Here is a 15,128-nt window from a genome sequence, read left to right as displayed (position 1 = left end):
TAACAATATTTGCGTCATCATATGGAGAAGGAAATGGCACTCCACTCCAGTATTCTTGCCTGGAGAATCCCCATGAACAGAGGAGCCTGGTGTGCTGTGGTCCATGGAGTTGCATGGAGTCAGACACGATTGAAGCGGTTTTGCACACATGCGTGCACGGATCATCATGATGTGGGATCCTTTCAAGTTTGAGATTTTGGGGAAAACCCTGAGATTTCTTGAAACCTGAAAGGCTTCTGTCAAAAGCTCATGTTTCTCTCCTTGGACTAGGAGGAGACTTAAGGCGTGTGACCAGATTTCCCTAGCACTTGCCTTGTTTCTTGTTCTCTTTCTGATGACAAGGCGATGACAGATTCAGGTTGCAATGTTTTCTGAGGGCTGGAATGTGGAATCTGTGCTCAGGCTCTTTTTTATTTTTGAGTGTTTTGCTGTTGTCCTGTAGAGCTGCAGTTGTCATACTTTGCTGTCGTAGCTGCAGGATCTTTCTTTTCAGGTGAAATACGCCAATATATGAGAGAGAGAGACAGAGCTGTTGGGTGTCAGATCAGGGTGAGGGTGGGGGGCGTGGCCTGGCCTTGCCCCCTTGTGGGGAGAACTCCTTGGAACAGATTTGCAGACTGCTGTTTGCAAGGACGGAGGCTGCTTTCGTTAACTCTGAATTCACAGGTTGCAGTGTTATCTGCTTTCTCAAGGTAAATCACTTGTTCTGTAATAAAGGGCTATGTTATTTATAGGTAAGCCAGGTTGCTGTGTTAGTTTCATCTAGATCTTGAGTTTCCTTTGCTTTTTCCTGGATGGGAGGAGGGCTTTAAAGTCACATCAGTGTAGATTTATGGAAGTATCACACCTGTGACTTAATCTTTGAAGAGGAGTGAAGTTAGAAATTGGAACTTGCCAGTAATTATTTTGATAGTGTCATTTAATGACATTTATATGTAAAGTAACCATAAGGATTTAATGATCCCACTTAAATCATGTTAAGACTGTTGTTTTCTTTTTTCCGTATTATAATTTGGAAACCATTGACTGTAAAATGTATTTTTAGAATTTAGCTAAAGATGAAATACTATTCCATCCTCCCAGATCATATAGTACTTGAGTACTGGTTATCAACAATAGAAATCCTTCAGGTTAAAAGATAATAAAAGTGACTTTTTGTTGGAGATATGACGTGAATATCCTGGCGGCTAATAGAATGGGTTCTGGCTATAACTTGACATTTTTAAGGTTAAATGGTGTTGCTGCTGCTGCTGCTAAGTCGCTTCAGTCGTGTCCGACTCTGTGAGACCCCACAGACGGCAGCCCACCAGGCTCCCCTGTCCCTGGGATTCTCCAGGCAAGAACACTGGAGTGGGTTGCCATTTCCTTCTCCAATGCATGTAAGTGAAGAGGGAAAGTGAAGTCGCTCAGTCATATCCGACTCTTCTCGACCCCATGGACTGCAGCCTACCAGGCTCCTCCGTCCATGGGATTTTCCAGGCAAGAGTACTGGAGTGGGGTGCCATTGCCTTCTCCAAAGGTTAAATAGTAACATAAATTATTTAACACTGACAGTAGTCTTAAGTCAGTTAATATTAATAATTAAAATACTTTGTGGTACAGATTAAGAATCATTGCTTTTAACTGTTTTTCATACAGGTTCATTGATTTTAATAATACTCTAAACAGGATGTGTGTGCACTTCGTATTAGCACTGTGGAGAAGTCAGGAAGCGTGGATGTGATGAGAGGCTGATGGCAGGGTTAAGTGTGCCAGCGCGTTTCCTCTTGGAGCGCACTGCTGTCTGCTCTTCAGAGTGCTTCCTTCAGCAAGCGCTGACTTGCTGTGTCCTTCCCTAGGGAAAGTGCTCTTTGGAGAAGCAGCGCCCTTGGAAGACGACTCGGAGCCCAGGTCGGAGGGCAGCAGCCCCGCCTTCTCAGGTAGCGGTGTGCCCCTTGCTCCTCTCCGCTGAGCTCTGCCCCGCAGTGGGCCGTGCTCCTTGGAGGCGGCCGTGAAGCCCGCTTGAGGCGCCTTTCATAGTGTTCACTTTGAAGCACGACCTGTGTGTTTTCTTGGATCAAATATTTGCTGTTTTCCTATATAGGATATTTTCCTATGTCAAATACATGCTGTTTTCAAGCTGTTTTAAAATTAGGTTTATGCTCCCTGGGTGTAAGTCTTGTTGAGAAGGGCATGGTGGGTAACGTGTCTCATGAACTGCATGGGTGTGAGGAAGAAAACGGGATTAAGGATGGTCCGAGGATCTGAGCCAGTGCCGGCAGGTGGCAGGTGGCAGTGACGCTCTCAGCCAGAGTCCACGATCAGGGGCTTCACAGGCGAGTTCTCCCAAACGTCAGACAAGGGTCGACACCCGCCCTTTTCAAAGTGTTCCCAAAAACTGCAGAGGAAGGAACACTTCCAAACTCATTCTGTGAAGCCACCATCCCCCTGAAACTGAAACCAGACAAAGCTACAGTAACAACAGAACTACAGGCCAGTGTTGCTGGTGAACATGGAAGCAGTCAAGTAGGGGTATCCTGGGGGCAGGGGTTTTTCCCTGTCCACAAATCAGTCAGTGTGACAGACCGCAGTAACAGATGGAAAAGATGAAAACCATTTGAGAGGGGTTTGGTCTGTATAACCCTAGCCAAATGAATATTTTTAGATAACTGAAAATAAGGCTGAAATACAGGGAAAGAAAGTCTGAATACTTTTCAGTGGTGATTATTTATTTACTGGTTTATTTTACAAAATAGAACCCCATGGACAGAGGAGCCTGCCAGGCCAGGCTCCTCTGTCCATGGGGATTCTCTAGACAAGAATACTGGAGTGGGTTGCCATGGCCTCCTCCCGGGAAATCTTTCCAACCCAGGGATTAAACCCAGGTCTTCCACATTGTAGGCTGATTCTTTACCATCTGAGCCACCAGGGAAGCCCAAGAATACTGGAATGGGTAGACTTTTTAAATTACAAAAATAAACTTAAAACATTAAACAAAAATTACAGCTATCCATGTGCCCAAGTGCTCACTGACCCCCTGGCCTCCAGGAGTGACATAGCTCACAGCTTGGTGTGGGTTCTTATGTAGGGTGATGTTTTTTAAATGGGAGTTAAAGACTAGGGAAATGTGAACTTAATGCTCCAGGGGAGTGGGACTGGCTGAGGAGTCTTGAACGGGATCTGGGAAGATGGAAAGCCCACCTTCCGGAGCGCCGCTTACTCCAAGCTCCAAGCTCTTGTGAGCACCCCGCCTGTACCCCAACCTGGCTGCCAGGGAATCACCAGAGTCTCCATGCTGCTCTGTACTCAGGACGGAGCAGCAGCTTGAGAGCTGGAGGTGGTTTGACAAATGTTGCTTGTCAAACTTGAGAGTTGGCGGTGAAATGCCACTCGGGAATATTTATAGCATTTAAAAGTAGCTACTTGTGGTCCTTATTTTATCAATATAGTGATAGAGGAAAAGAAAAGTAATCCAGTCAAAATGTTTGAAGGATGCACTGTTTGTCTTGCTTTTGAAATTGACTAGTTCATATTTTCACTGTATTTAAGGAAGTTTTGCAGTTAAAACAGGTGCTGACAGTGAATTTGGGGGTATTCTGCAAATATTCGGTTCCCTGTTGTCTGCTCTTGCTGACCCTTTGAAGAGTGAATGTTCCTTTGTCTGCAGCCTCAGTCAAGGGTGAGGTTGGAGGCGAGCTGGCTGCCTCTTCCGGGATCTCCACGCCTGGCTCTGCCAGCTCAGCGGCCGACTCTGTGGGTCACGACATCATCACCGAGCAGCCCCGGTCGCAGCACACGCTTCAGACGGACGCGGTGGATCTGGCCGCCTGTGACTTGACAAGCGCCGCCACCGATGGGGACGAGGAGGACATCCTGAGCCACAGCTCCAGCCAGATGAGCGCCGTCCCTTCTGACCCCGCCATGGACCTGAACGACGGGACCCAGGCCTCCTCGCCCATCAGCGACAGCTCCCAGACCACCACCGAGGGGCCCGATTCAGCCGTGACCCCTTCCGACAGTTCTGAAATTGTAAGTGGTCAGAGGGGGAGACCTAGTTTCTGCAGAGGGGCCTTCCCTGGGGCCCCAGACCAGGATCCTCCTGGCTGGTTTATTCCATCCATCTGGCCTGTGAATAGCGTGTAGAGGTCTCCAGCTCGGATCCTGAGTCGGCAGCGCAGCCCATCGAAGGCCTTCCCTGAAGGGTCGGCCAGGTGCCCTTTGTGCTGGACATGGAGTCAGAAGTTAGGCCACTTGATGAGTGCGATTAAGTGCGTTTGAAATGTTTACCTTTTTGGGCACAGGGTAAGTCATTATTGTGAAGATCCTTAATGAACCTGTTATTAACAGATCTGCAGTCTTAATGCAATATGATTAATAACAGTAATACTGTGCGTTGTTTTAACACTTTCTGACTCTTCAAGAACCTTGACTACATAGTCCATCTTATAGAACGTGTCTCTAAGCACCTCTCGTCTCTGAGTTAGTGGACACGAAGCCCTCCGGAGTGGTCTGAAGTTTGGTACAGGCATAAACTGAGCTTTACAGCCCAATTTTATTTAAACAATTTCTACTGGCAATTGTTTCACTACTACTGAATGTGTTCTGTTTATTAAGATTTTTTTCTTAAACTGGAGTAAATGCAGAAGCTTTGAGAAACACAGGACGAAGCACTGGCAGCTGTCCACTTGCCACGTGAACGTAGTTTCTGACGGCCCAGTGGGTTTCCACTGGCTCAGTTGGAGGAGTGGGCTCACCACTGGGGTTTTTAGCTAGAAGACCCAGAAGACCTGGCAGAAGATAGGGTAACTGGATTGTGGGAAATGATTCCCATAACTGGGATGTGGGAAATGATTTGAAGTCAGGAAAGGGTGATGAGTACTGACCAGTAGGCAGGGAGAAGGGGAGGCTAGGAAAGTGCTGTGCCCAGTAGTGCGTTAAGTGAGCGGAGGAAGTTTCTGTCGTCGGTTTATTGTACCAACTTACATCTTGCCTTTTTTTTTCTTCTTAATTTTTATTTATTTATTGGCTGTGCTGGGCCTTCGTTGCTGCACAGGCTTTTCTCTAGTCGTGGCGAGCAGAGACTGCTCTCTTGTTTCGGAGCTCAGGCTCGGTAGTTGTGACTCTCAGGATTCACGTTCCTCAGCATGTAAGATCTTCCCCGATCGGGAATGGAACCCATGTCTCTGGCAGTGGCAGGTGGAGTCTTTACCCCCGAGCCACCAGGGAAGCCCGTCTTGCCGTCTTATAGGTGATGCTTTCTGGACGGGTTCTCTAGCCATTGGACAGAATGGCCACAGGAAGTCGTGCGAGCGTCCCGTCTGGAGCTCCTGCAGCAGCCGTGTGCTGTGGGGCCGGGCTCTGGCCTGCAGGGAGCTAAACGTCTCCCCTTGGCATGTCTCACCCCTGCAGAGTCCTTTCTGCTTTATGAGGTGCTCCTGTGTCTTTTATTCAGTTCGAGTTGTTTGCTGAACACACGAGCTGAGCACTTGTTATGTTCCAGGGATTGCTCTACACACAGGGGGTGAAGCAGGGGGTGCAGCGCACAGAACTGCTCTCACGGAGCTCACGTTTCAGAGCGCGAGCCCTCAGACTCTTTCCGTCGAGGGCCAGAGAGAACCTCCTTGGCTCTGTGAGCCGTCGGGCTGGTGTTGCACACTCATCTCTGCTGTTGAAGCGCCAGAGCAGCCACAGACAGTATGTGAAGGAATGAGCGTGGCTGTGTTCCAATAAAACTTTATTTACAAAAACTGGTGATGGGCCAGGTTTCCCTTCCTCCGTACTAGAGTGTGTGTGTCTGGGTAGGGCAGATCATAAGCCAGTCATCAGCAGGTAAATAAACACACGGTCAGGTGGCAGTAAGTGCCACAGAGAAAAAGGAGCCAACTGTAGGGGCCGGGGTTCCCTGACGAGACTGTCCAGTGTGGTGGTTCGGGGCGTGGCCTGTGGGGAGCCCAGCCCCGTGAGAGCTCTGGCTCAGCTGCTCAGGACCTGGGCAGCCTCCACAGCTGTGGCCCTTGCTGCCCCTGTTTCCTTACCCACAGAATGAAGCTGGAGATGGTGCTTAGCGCTGTGAGGCTTGTGGGGATAAGGGACATAATACGTGGGGGTGCTTTCACGCCAGCCGGGGGTGCGCTGGGGTTTTCAGAAAACGTTGTTTATTACGGTAGAACTTCTCATCTTAGCCTGTGTGGGGTGTTTGCTTTCTTAAGTCATCTGGAGAGTGGAGGAAGTTTGTTTCTCTCTTGTTTTTGCTCATGTATTAATAGCTCAGTTTTGTTTTTTTAACTTTATAATGATACAGAATTTATTTCAGAAATAATTACTAACATACAGAGGGTCTCTCACTCAGTTTTTCAGGTAAATTACAGGGGATTTCAAGTGGACAGAGATTTGGCAGTCTGAAATCACCACCCGTGTGTGTGGCTAGATATGTGAAATACTGTACCCCACACTTAGTTGGGTCAGTCCTAGCAGTGCAGGGGGTAACCTGTTGTTAGACTTTTGTTTAAAAGACTTTTCCTCATTTTTCACTTGCTGTAAAATTTGCTTGTGAACACAGAGGTTTTTGCTTGGATTTTTGTCTTTTGTAATCAAAAAAGAGAAACGTCCAGATTGGGATGTCTTTGGCATTTTTAGAACCACAGAAGCTTTCCATAACATGGTAACGTGCAGTCAGTAAGCTCTCGGCACTGTTCACGCCTGCGCCCTGTGCCTTTGAGGAGACGCCCTTCCTGTCGGTGTGTGAGGCGTGGTCCGTGCTGCTTACGGGCTTTGCCTTTGCCTTTCCGCCTTGGAGGGCTTGCCCCTGGGCGGTGGCGCTTCAGAACCTCACAGCCCCTCCTGCACGTCCAGGTCTTAGATGGCACCGACAGCCAGTATCCAGGGATGCAGGTGGGGCAGACGCAGGACGAGGACGAGGACGCCACCGCCGTTCTTCCTGACGAAGACGCGGAGGCTTTCAGAAACTCTTCCATCGGTACGTTGACTTTAGGAGGTGTACATAAGTCCCCGACACACAACTAAGCTCCATTCCGAGATTTTGTTCCTAAGTCCAGCAAAGCGAGCCCAGGTATCCAACTAACATGATGGGCCACATAAGAACTGTACTGTAATAGGTTTATAATACTTTTCATACTTTTCCCTGGACTTGAAATTAAGACTCAATGGACATGAATTTGAGCAAGCTCCAGGAGATGGTGAAGGACAGGGAAGCCTGGCATGCTGCAGTCCATGGGGTTGCAGAGAATCAGACACAGCTGAGCGACTGAACCACAGCAGCCACTGTGTACAGTGCTGTACTCTGTCGAGCACACTTGTAAAGGGTGCACGCGTGTGGCGGTACACCCCGCACATGAACTGACTTTCGTGATTGGAATGTGAACACATGTTCACATCTTGGAAAGTTTGTGACCTGAAAGCTCGCTTGGAGGGGCCTTACTGTACTACTAAGCGGCCTTGTTTTCAACCCTGACCTCTTATGTCTTAGCTTCTAAGAAGTCTTCTGGCATCTGTTTCCTGAGTTGTAAATAGCAAATGAGGAAAATCAGCTGAGAGATTATCATACGTTCTTGATGACAAGTCCTGTGTTTTCATACTGACTTTGTGTCGATACGTGTATTTGTGTTTTAATTGGAAACTTGTCGGTTGACTTAGTCTCTTTCTTTGATTTCGAAGCCCTTCAACAAGCACATTTGTTGAAAAGCATGGGCCACTGCAGGCAGTCCTCTGACAGCAGTGTGGATAAATTTGTCTCAAGAGAGGAAGCTGCCGAGCCAGGGGATCCAGAGAACAAGGTGAGACTCCGGGCCTGAGCCCGCGCCGTGTCCCGCGGGCTGAGTGTTTAAGCGTGCTCTGTCTGCCGCGCTCCTGGCTGTCCCGTGGCTGCACCTTTGCTCAGCTCTTTCCCCTTCGCATATCGACCTCGAGTCCGCTCCGCTGTCTGCCTCTCGAGGTGTGGATGCGTCCTTGAGAACTGCCCGACGTTCGGCCTTCTTGGGAGCCCTTCCCGGACACACCTGTTGGTGCCGAGTGGACCGCACGTGATTTCTTGGACCGTCCATCTGATGGTCGTGTGTGGCCTGCCAACGTTTCTTGGTTTTGTTCCACTGAGTTACTTGTTCACTCCCGTGGTAGGTCCTTGTGCAGCTCACCGTCACAGCCCCTCTCCGGGCACAGTTGAGTGGCATCACATGCTGCGTGTTGTGCAGCCATCCCAGACTGAGCTCTGTCTCCATTCAGCACTGACTCCCATTCCCCCTTCTTCTGGCCCCTCTCACCCATCATCCTGCTTTCTGTCTCTTTGGATCTGACTACTCTGGGGACCTCTCATAAGTGGAATCATAGTATTTGTCGTTTTGTGTCCTCAGGGTCATCTGCGTCACAGCAGCTGTCAGAATCCTCTCCCCCGAGACTGAATTTTGCTTCATTGCCTGTGTTTACTATGTTTTGCTTTTCTCTTCATCTGTTGATGGACAGTTGGGTGACTCCCCCCTTTTGTCTGTTGTAAATAATGCTGTTATCAATGAGTGTACAAATACCTCTTCAAGACCCTGATTTCATTTCTTGTGGGTAATACACCAGAAGAGGACTTGCTGGACTGTGTGATACTTGTGTTTCTCACTTTTTGAGGAAGCCTGTGCTGCTTTCCACAGCAGCTGCCCCGCTTTGTTTTTATTTTCTGCACCGTGTGGCATGTGGGGTCTTAGTTCCTTGACCAGGGATTGAACCTGCGCCCTCTGCATTGGAAGCACAGAGTCCTAACCCCAGGGAAGTCCCTGCTGCACCATCTTCCCTTCCCACCCGTGGCGCACCAGCATTCCGTTTCTCTGCGTCTTCGCCAACACTTCTTTCTGTTTTTGTTTCTTTTTTTTTTGAGGGTGGCCATCACACTGGGTGTGCAGTGGTGTATCACTGAGGTTTCTGACCTGCATCTCCCCTAATGATTAGAGACGTGAAGTATCTTTTCGTGAGTTAATTAGCCATTCGCGTATCTTCTTTGGGGAGCCGTCTCTTGAGGTCCTTTGCCCATTTTTAACTCGGGCTGTGTGATTTTTTCAGTTGTTGCCCAGCTGTCCATTGAGCTGTTTCAGGGTTGTCTCTGTATTGCTTGCCTTTTCCCTGTGAGTGTCCTGTACTCCCAGTTAATTTTAAATTCCTCAAGGGCAACAAGTAGTGCTTCACACTTGGTCCCTCTGTGGATGCTCCACCGTCTGGACCTTGGCCGCTCCTGGGACAGTGGCCCTCCCCTCACAGCTTTGGTGTCCCTGGGCGCTTCCCTCTGCCTGTGCGGCGTGCTCCCTTCCAGCTGGGCTCATTCCGCCCCAGCCCTCGGGCCCCCTGTCAGGACTCCCCCCAGGGGTCTAATCCTGCCCCACCGTGGCCTGTGAGGTCGAGCACGTCTCTGAATGCCAAGCTCCTGCACAGTTGCTGCTCTGGAATTCTTTGTTGGGTGAACTAAGGAATCAGCCTGTAGGTTCCATGATTGTAAGACGATAAGTGTTGGTTTCTCTTTACAGCCTTGCCGGGTCAAAGGCGACATCGGCCAATCCACTGACGAGGATTCTGCCCCTCTTGTCCATTGCGTCCGCCTTTTGTCCGCTTCATTTCTGCTCACAGGGGAAAAGAATGGTGAGTATCAAAGAGCAGGTGCAGAGCCAAAGGGAGTAACTTTAGGTTTCAGAGGTCACCTTGGTCACCAGCTTTGAGCCTGTTTGCAGCAGCCAGAGTAGAAGCTGGATCCGAGCTTTGGTTTTCACCCACTGACAGGGAAGGGGCAGTGAGGCTGGGGGAGGCTGGTTTCGTGGGTCTGGCTCTGTTTGTTTGGAAGCTAAAGATTTGCTTCTGTGACGCTGACGGTGGCCGCTCGGACTTGTTCCAGCCTTGGTTCCGGACAGGGACGTGCGGGTCAGCGTGAAGGCGCTGGCCCTCAGCTGCATTGGAGCCGCCGTGGCCCTTCATCCTGAGTCTTTCTTCAGCAAACTCTACAGAGCACCTCTTGACACCGTGGAATACCCTGGTACGTTCACACTTTTTCTCATTTCTCATGTTTAGTCATTGTTTTGAATACTGTTTCCAACTCGGACTATTTTAGTTTTGGAACACTAAGTTTTCTGAGTAAGTTTGCAGCGTTTGAGCTGTGTTACAGCTCTGCATAAAACACATCAATTGTCATGTTTTTGGCTTCTTGGACTCCCTACAGATGCAGTGTTTAGTTGAAACACACAGAGGAAAGCAATAGAAGTCTGGGAATGTAAGAGCTGATTAATATATGTATTGGATTTTAGCAAAAGCACAAATTGTGTGTAATCAAAATTGCTTTGGGTCACACCAGCCAGACCAGACATTCACACTCAGAGCCAGTGGGGAGCGAGCCATTAACGCTCAGAGCCGACGGGGGCTGAGATGAGCTGGGCGGCACCAGCCAGTCTTCCACAGCACAAGTCCTGGGGCGTCTCCTCCAGTGGGTGACTGGTGGAAGACTGCTCTCCTAAAGTTACCCTCCCGCCTGCTCTCTCTCTCCTCTCTTTCCTTGGGTGAAGGGACAAACTCATGCTTTTGAATTTATTTTAGATAATAAGTGTGGAAAGCTTTGAGGCTCTCTAGTCATTTTCCTGAAGCAAAATGTTGGAATTTTGATTACTGGCTGACAACCTGGAATTGTAACCCAGAAACTCTTATCGTGTTGACGCGCTGTCAGGGATGTGATGAATATAGGGTCTTTAAATCCGGGATGTTTTTTACCACTGATGGTTGTTACAGTCAAGTCTTTTCTAGATTAGCATCGCTCCCTTGCCCTTCTTTTTCTTTCCGGAGAATTCGGCCTTTGCCCTGAGTTAGAAAGTTGACGGTAGGGACCTGTACAGTGGCCGGGCCATCTCTCTCCGCAGAGGAGCAGTACGTGTCCGACGTCTTGAACTATGTCGACCACGGGGACCCGCAGGTCCGGGGAGCCACAGCCATCCTCTGCGGGACCCTCATCTGCTCTGTCCTCGGCCGGTGCCGCTTCCACGTGGCGGGCTGGATGGGCGCCGTCAGAGCCCGGACAGGTAAGCGCCCGCTTCCAGCTTCCAGCACCGTCGCCCCTGGATGGCGTTCTCGAGTTCAGGTTCACACGAAGGCTTCTGTGCTTGCTCTTCCGGGCAGGAAATACATTTTCTCTGGCGGACTGCATTCCCCTGCTGCAGAAAACTTTGAAGGACGAATCATCAGTTACTTGCAAGTTGGCTTGTGCTGCTGTGAGGGTGAGCGTGAGTGTTTGTGATGTCATTTCTTTGATTAGTGGAAATTTCACCAATGTTAACAATGAAAGGTTAAGCTTAATATTAAATATTTCCATTTGCAAGAGTAATAAACATCTGTGTATCTACCTCAGCCTTAGAAGGAAAACAGTGCCCGCAGACTCAAGGTTTAATAGACTTCGGTTTAAATCTCAGAATATTTGTTTGAAATACACTTTTCCTAAAGGGTATCTCTACCTTGCTCATATTACATGTAAAACTTGCTGAATTAAAACGCAGCAGCTCTTTCAGGCCCCTCGAATGCACAGAGTGAGGCCCTGGGGTTATTTAATCGCTGTGGCGTTGGCGGTGGGGCGGCCCCAGGCCTTTCTGAGGCAGCATGTTGAAATGTTCTATCAGCTGGTTCATAACTCACAACTGGCCCGACAGCAGTCCACGTTAAGCAGTAAAAATCAACCCCCAAACCCTACCATTGTCAGATTCATGTCCCCCTTTAAAGTGTCACGGCCCGGCCAGACTTGCTCCTTGGTCCCAGCTGTTTGCCAGGTGTCGGTCAGTCCGTGTCTGCTGGGGCAGAAGGGAGCCAGTCAGCAGCACTCAGCGGGCCGCGTGCGCTGGGGCGGGCTGGGGCCGGGTCCTGTCGGGCAGGACGCGGGCTCCAGGTCGTGGCGCTGGGCTGGGGCGGCCCGGGGTCCAGCAGGGGAGGCGCGTGCCTGGTGGCCGGGGAGAGGCCTGGGCCGAGGCGGGGCAGCGGGGAGAGAGCTGGGTCCCGTGGTGGTGACACGCTTGTGCTCCACCTCGAGGGGACTGAGGCGCGTGCGTGTGGCCAGTGTTCCTGAGTGAGGTTGCTGTCAGGGGGCTGCAGCAGGCACGGGGCGGGGTGCGTGTGGGGGTCTGCAGAGGGCCACCTGCCGCCTGCCTTCCAGCTCTGTGTCATGAGCCTCTGCAGCAGCAGCTACAGTGCCTGGGGGCTGCAGCTCATCACCAACTTACTGGCCCTGCGGAGCAGCTCCTACTGGCTGGTGCGGACGGAGCTTCTGGAGACCGTGGCAGAGATCGACTTCAGGTGGGTGAGGCGGGCCCGCTAGGTCAGGCTTGAACGGCGCTGGGCGGCCCGGTGCCCAGCTGCAGGTGGTGACTGTGTGCCTCTGTCCGCCCCTCTCCTCTGAGTTTGTACGTCCACGCAGAGGAGTGGAGTTTTCTGGTAGTCTTAGTCACTCAAGTGTTCTGCACTTGGTGAGTGAAAGAGCTCAGGCTTCTAGAACGATGATGCTCGTGTCACTTGGGCCTGTTTAGACGAGTGCACGCCGTGCTGTACTGAGCCTTGGTCAGACGGCAGATTGGTATTGTCACAATTAAAGAATAACTTCTGATGCCTTGCAGTTTATGATAATTTTCTGAGAAAGCATGATTGCCCATGTTTTCTTTCTATGCTTTCTTTTAGATGGGAAATTTTCCTTTTTGTCTGAGTTTGTGGGGTTTTTTTAAGCCCCCGTCTGTAGAAGGCTGGTTGTGTGCCGGGGTGGGCTAGGTGCCCTCTGTGGGTCATTGTCTTCAGCCTTAGAGCATGTCTGTGAAGTCAGGGCTGCTTCCCGCTGCGTCTCACGGACGGGACCCCGAGTGGTGGGGGGGGACCCGCTGGTCTCTGAGGGGGCCAGAGCCTCAGCCCCCTCCCCATGGTCTGCCCTCCCGCCACCTGAGGTGTTAGAGCTAGTTCTGTAGGGCACCTGGGGTCTTTCACAACACCAGGTGTGTATATTCACTTCGAAGAAAAGTATGGAGCACTTTCTGAGCCTGGAGTCGGGAGGAGCGTGTGTTCTCCTGTTGGAAGCAGGCATCTTCCTGCTGTGTGGCGTGGGGCTGCCTCAGAGCCTCCCCGGCTTCCACCTGCGGCCCTGGCCTGGCCGTCCTCCTCTGCGTGCCATGCAGGCCGTCCACGCGGCTTTGTTCAGTAGCTGAATTATTCACCGTGAAATATGTTCTTTTGTGTTAGGTTGGTGAGCTTTCTGGAGGCCAAAGCAGAAAGCCTGCACAGAGGGGCCCATCACTATACAGGGGTAAGCCCTTCATTTCTGGGAGGCCGTGATTTAACTTCCAGCAGTGCACTTTCCTGTTGGTGTGGGATTTCTAGGAATGTGTTGTATCATGAAGCTTGTGATCGTATATGTGAGTTTAGGGCTAGTGACGTTGAGTTCTTCTTTACCGGCTTTCCAAGATACCTGATCTAAAATTCATTTAAATACAGAGATCATACCTGTTTTTATCATCTTTCTTTCCAAAGCTTTTAAAACTGCAAGAGCGGGTACTCAGTAATGTTGTCATCCATCTGCTTGGAGATGAAGACCCCAGGGTGCGGCATGTTGCTGCAGCTTCGTTGATGAGGTATTTGCCCAGTATTTCCTCTCTCATTTCATCTTCTTGGATAAAGTACTAAACGATATGACGTGGGAAGAGAGGCAAAAATCTGGAGACCGTAGGGCATAATCCTAAATCTTTTGAGCTCACTTTCAGTTACTCTTAAGCTATCAAAAAACATATTTTTCACTGTCTCAAGAGCCTGAAATGAAAATTAAGACAGCAATAAAGTACTAGCTTCATATTGTAAAAGTAATGGGCTTTGACGGCCAGATTTTTGAAATATGGAGAATAGCACTAAGAAGAAAATAAAAATCACCACTAGTTCTCCCACTGGAGATAACTACTGTTAACATTTTTTTGCTTTATGTCCTTTATACAAGCTTCTTTTTCAAAACTGGGACACAGTGTACATGCAATTTTGTTATCTGTTAACTTCCACAGAATAATAATTAGCATTTTCCTGTTAGAAATACTCCTCTGAAATGGCCTCTTTGACCCCCGCCCTCGTCTGGGGCACCTCCCTCCGTTCCGTGTGTCCATGCTTCGGTCCTGAGGCGAATGGCGTTTCACACAGTGTCAGATACAGAAAGGCTGGAAACACCTGTTACAAGAAATCTGTAGTTAGTGGCCACTTTTTCACTGTGTAGTTGTGATAGAATTTTTTGTAAAGATTATTCAGTTGGATACTAAGCTTTTATTGATTTAAATAATGAATAACGGTTCAGTGACTTGTATTATACATAAATGTTTAGCTAGTGACTAGTATAACGCGTAAATGTTTACATATAACTTTTGTTTCTAAGAATTAATTCATGGAAGTTGAGTTACTAAGCCAAACCTTTTATTTTTAGGTTTATTGAAGTAAAATTTTTTATCTCTTATAACTTACCCATTTTAAGTGTACAATTAATGATTTTTGGTAAACTTAGAATTGTGCAACCTTTACCACGATCCAACTTTACAATATTTCCATCATTTCAAAAGGATCTGTTGTGCCCATTTGCAGTAACTGCCAGCTCCTACCCGGCCACAGGCAACCACTGCTCTGCTTCCCGTCCCTAGAGGCGCATGTGCCTTTTCTGCACACTCGGTATAGTCACACGCACACGGTCAGTAGAGGCACGTGTGCCTTTTCTGCACACTCGGTATAGACGCGCGCAAACGGTCAGTAGAGGGGCATGTGCCTTTTCTGCACACTCGGTATAGACGCGCGCAAACGGTCAGTAGAGGGGCATGTGCCTTTTCTGCACACTCGGTATAGACGCGCGCAAACGGTCAGTAGAGGGGCATGTGCCTTTTCTGCACACTCTGTATAGACACACACACACGTCAGTAGAGGCGCATGTGCCATTTCTGCACACTCGGTATAGATGCGCGCACATGTCAGTAGAGGCGCGTGTGCCTTTTCTGCACACTCTGTATAGACGTGCGCACACGTCAGTAGAGGCACGTGTGCTTTTTCTACACACTGTATAGACGCGTGCACATGTCAGTAGAGGTGCATGTGGCTTTTCTGCACACTCTGTATACACGCGCGCACACGTAGTAGAGGTG

At 49.5% G+C, this 15,128-nt stretch overlaps 1 protein-coding gene and 1 non-coding gene across 3 annotated transcripts in view; both read left to right on the top strand.

Moving 5' to 3' along the window:
- HTT (huntingtin) overlaps window positions 1-15,128 on the top strand; it is a 123,716-nt gene that overhangs the window by 40,697 nt on the left and 67,891 nt on the right. For both annotated transcript variants that reach the window (XM_024993718.2, XM_002688430.6), the window contains 11 exons: window positions 1,839-1,919; window positions 3,647-4,008; window positions 6,832-6,955; window positions 7,654-7,772; window positions 9,495-9,606; window positions 9,857-9,994; window positions 10,866-11,024; window positions 11,122-11,219; window positions 12,143-12,282; window positions 13,210-13,273; window positions 13,498-13,598. In XM_024993718.2, coding sequence (XP_024849486.1) covers window positions 1,839-1,919; window positions 3,647-4,008; window positions 6,832-6,955; window positions 7,654-7,772; window positions 9,495-9,606; window positions 9,857-9,994; window positions 10,866-11,024; window positions 11,122-11,219; window positions 12,143-12,282; window positions 13,210-13,273; window positions 13,498-13,598 — 1,498 coding nt within the window. The remainder of the gene's footprint in view (window positions 1-1,838; window positions 1,920-3,646; window positions 4,009-6,831; window positions 6,956-7,653; window positions 7,773-9,494; window positions 9,607-9,856; window positions 9,995-10,865; window positions 11,025-11,121; window positions 11,220-12,142; window positions 12,283-13,209; window positions 13,274-13,497; window positions 13,599-15,128) is intronic.
- On the top strand, window positions 14,909-14,980 carry MIR2450C (microRNA mir-2450c). The gene has a single exon (NR_031190.3). It is a non-coding gene; the product is annotated as a microRNA mir-2450c (primary transcript).

This window comes from Bos taurus, chromosome 6 (assembly GCF_002263795.3).
Source record: "Bos taurus isolate L1 Dominette 01449 registration number 42190680 breed Hereford chromosome 6, ARS-UCD2.0, whole genome shotgun sequence".
In the NCBI taxonomy this organism is placed as follows: Eukaryota; Metazoa; Chordata; class Mammalia; order Artiodactyla; family Bovidae; genus Bos; species Bos taurus.
Note: the sequence above shows the minus strand (reverse complement) of the source record. Positions and strands in the feature narration are given on the sequence as shown.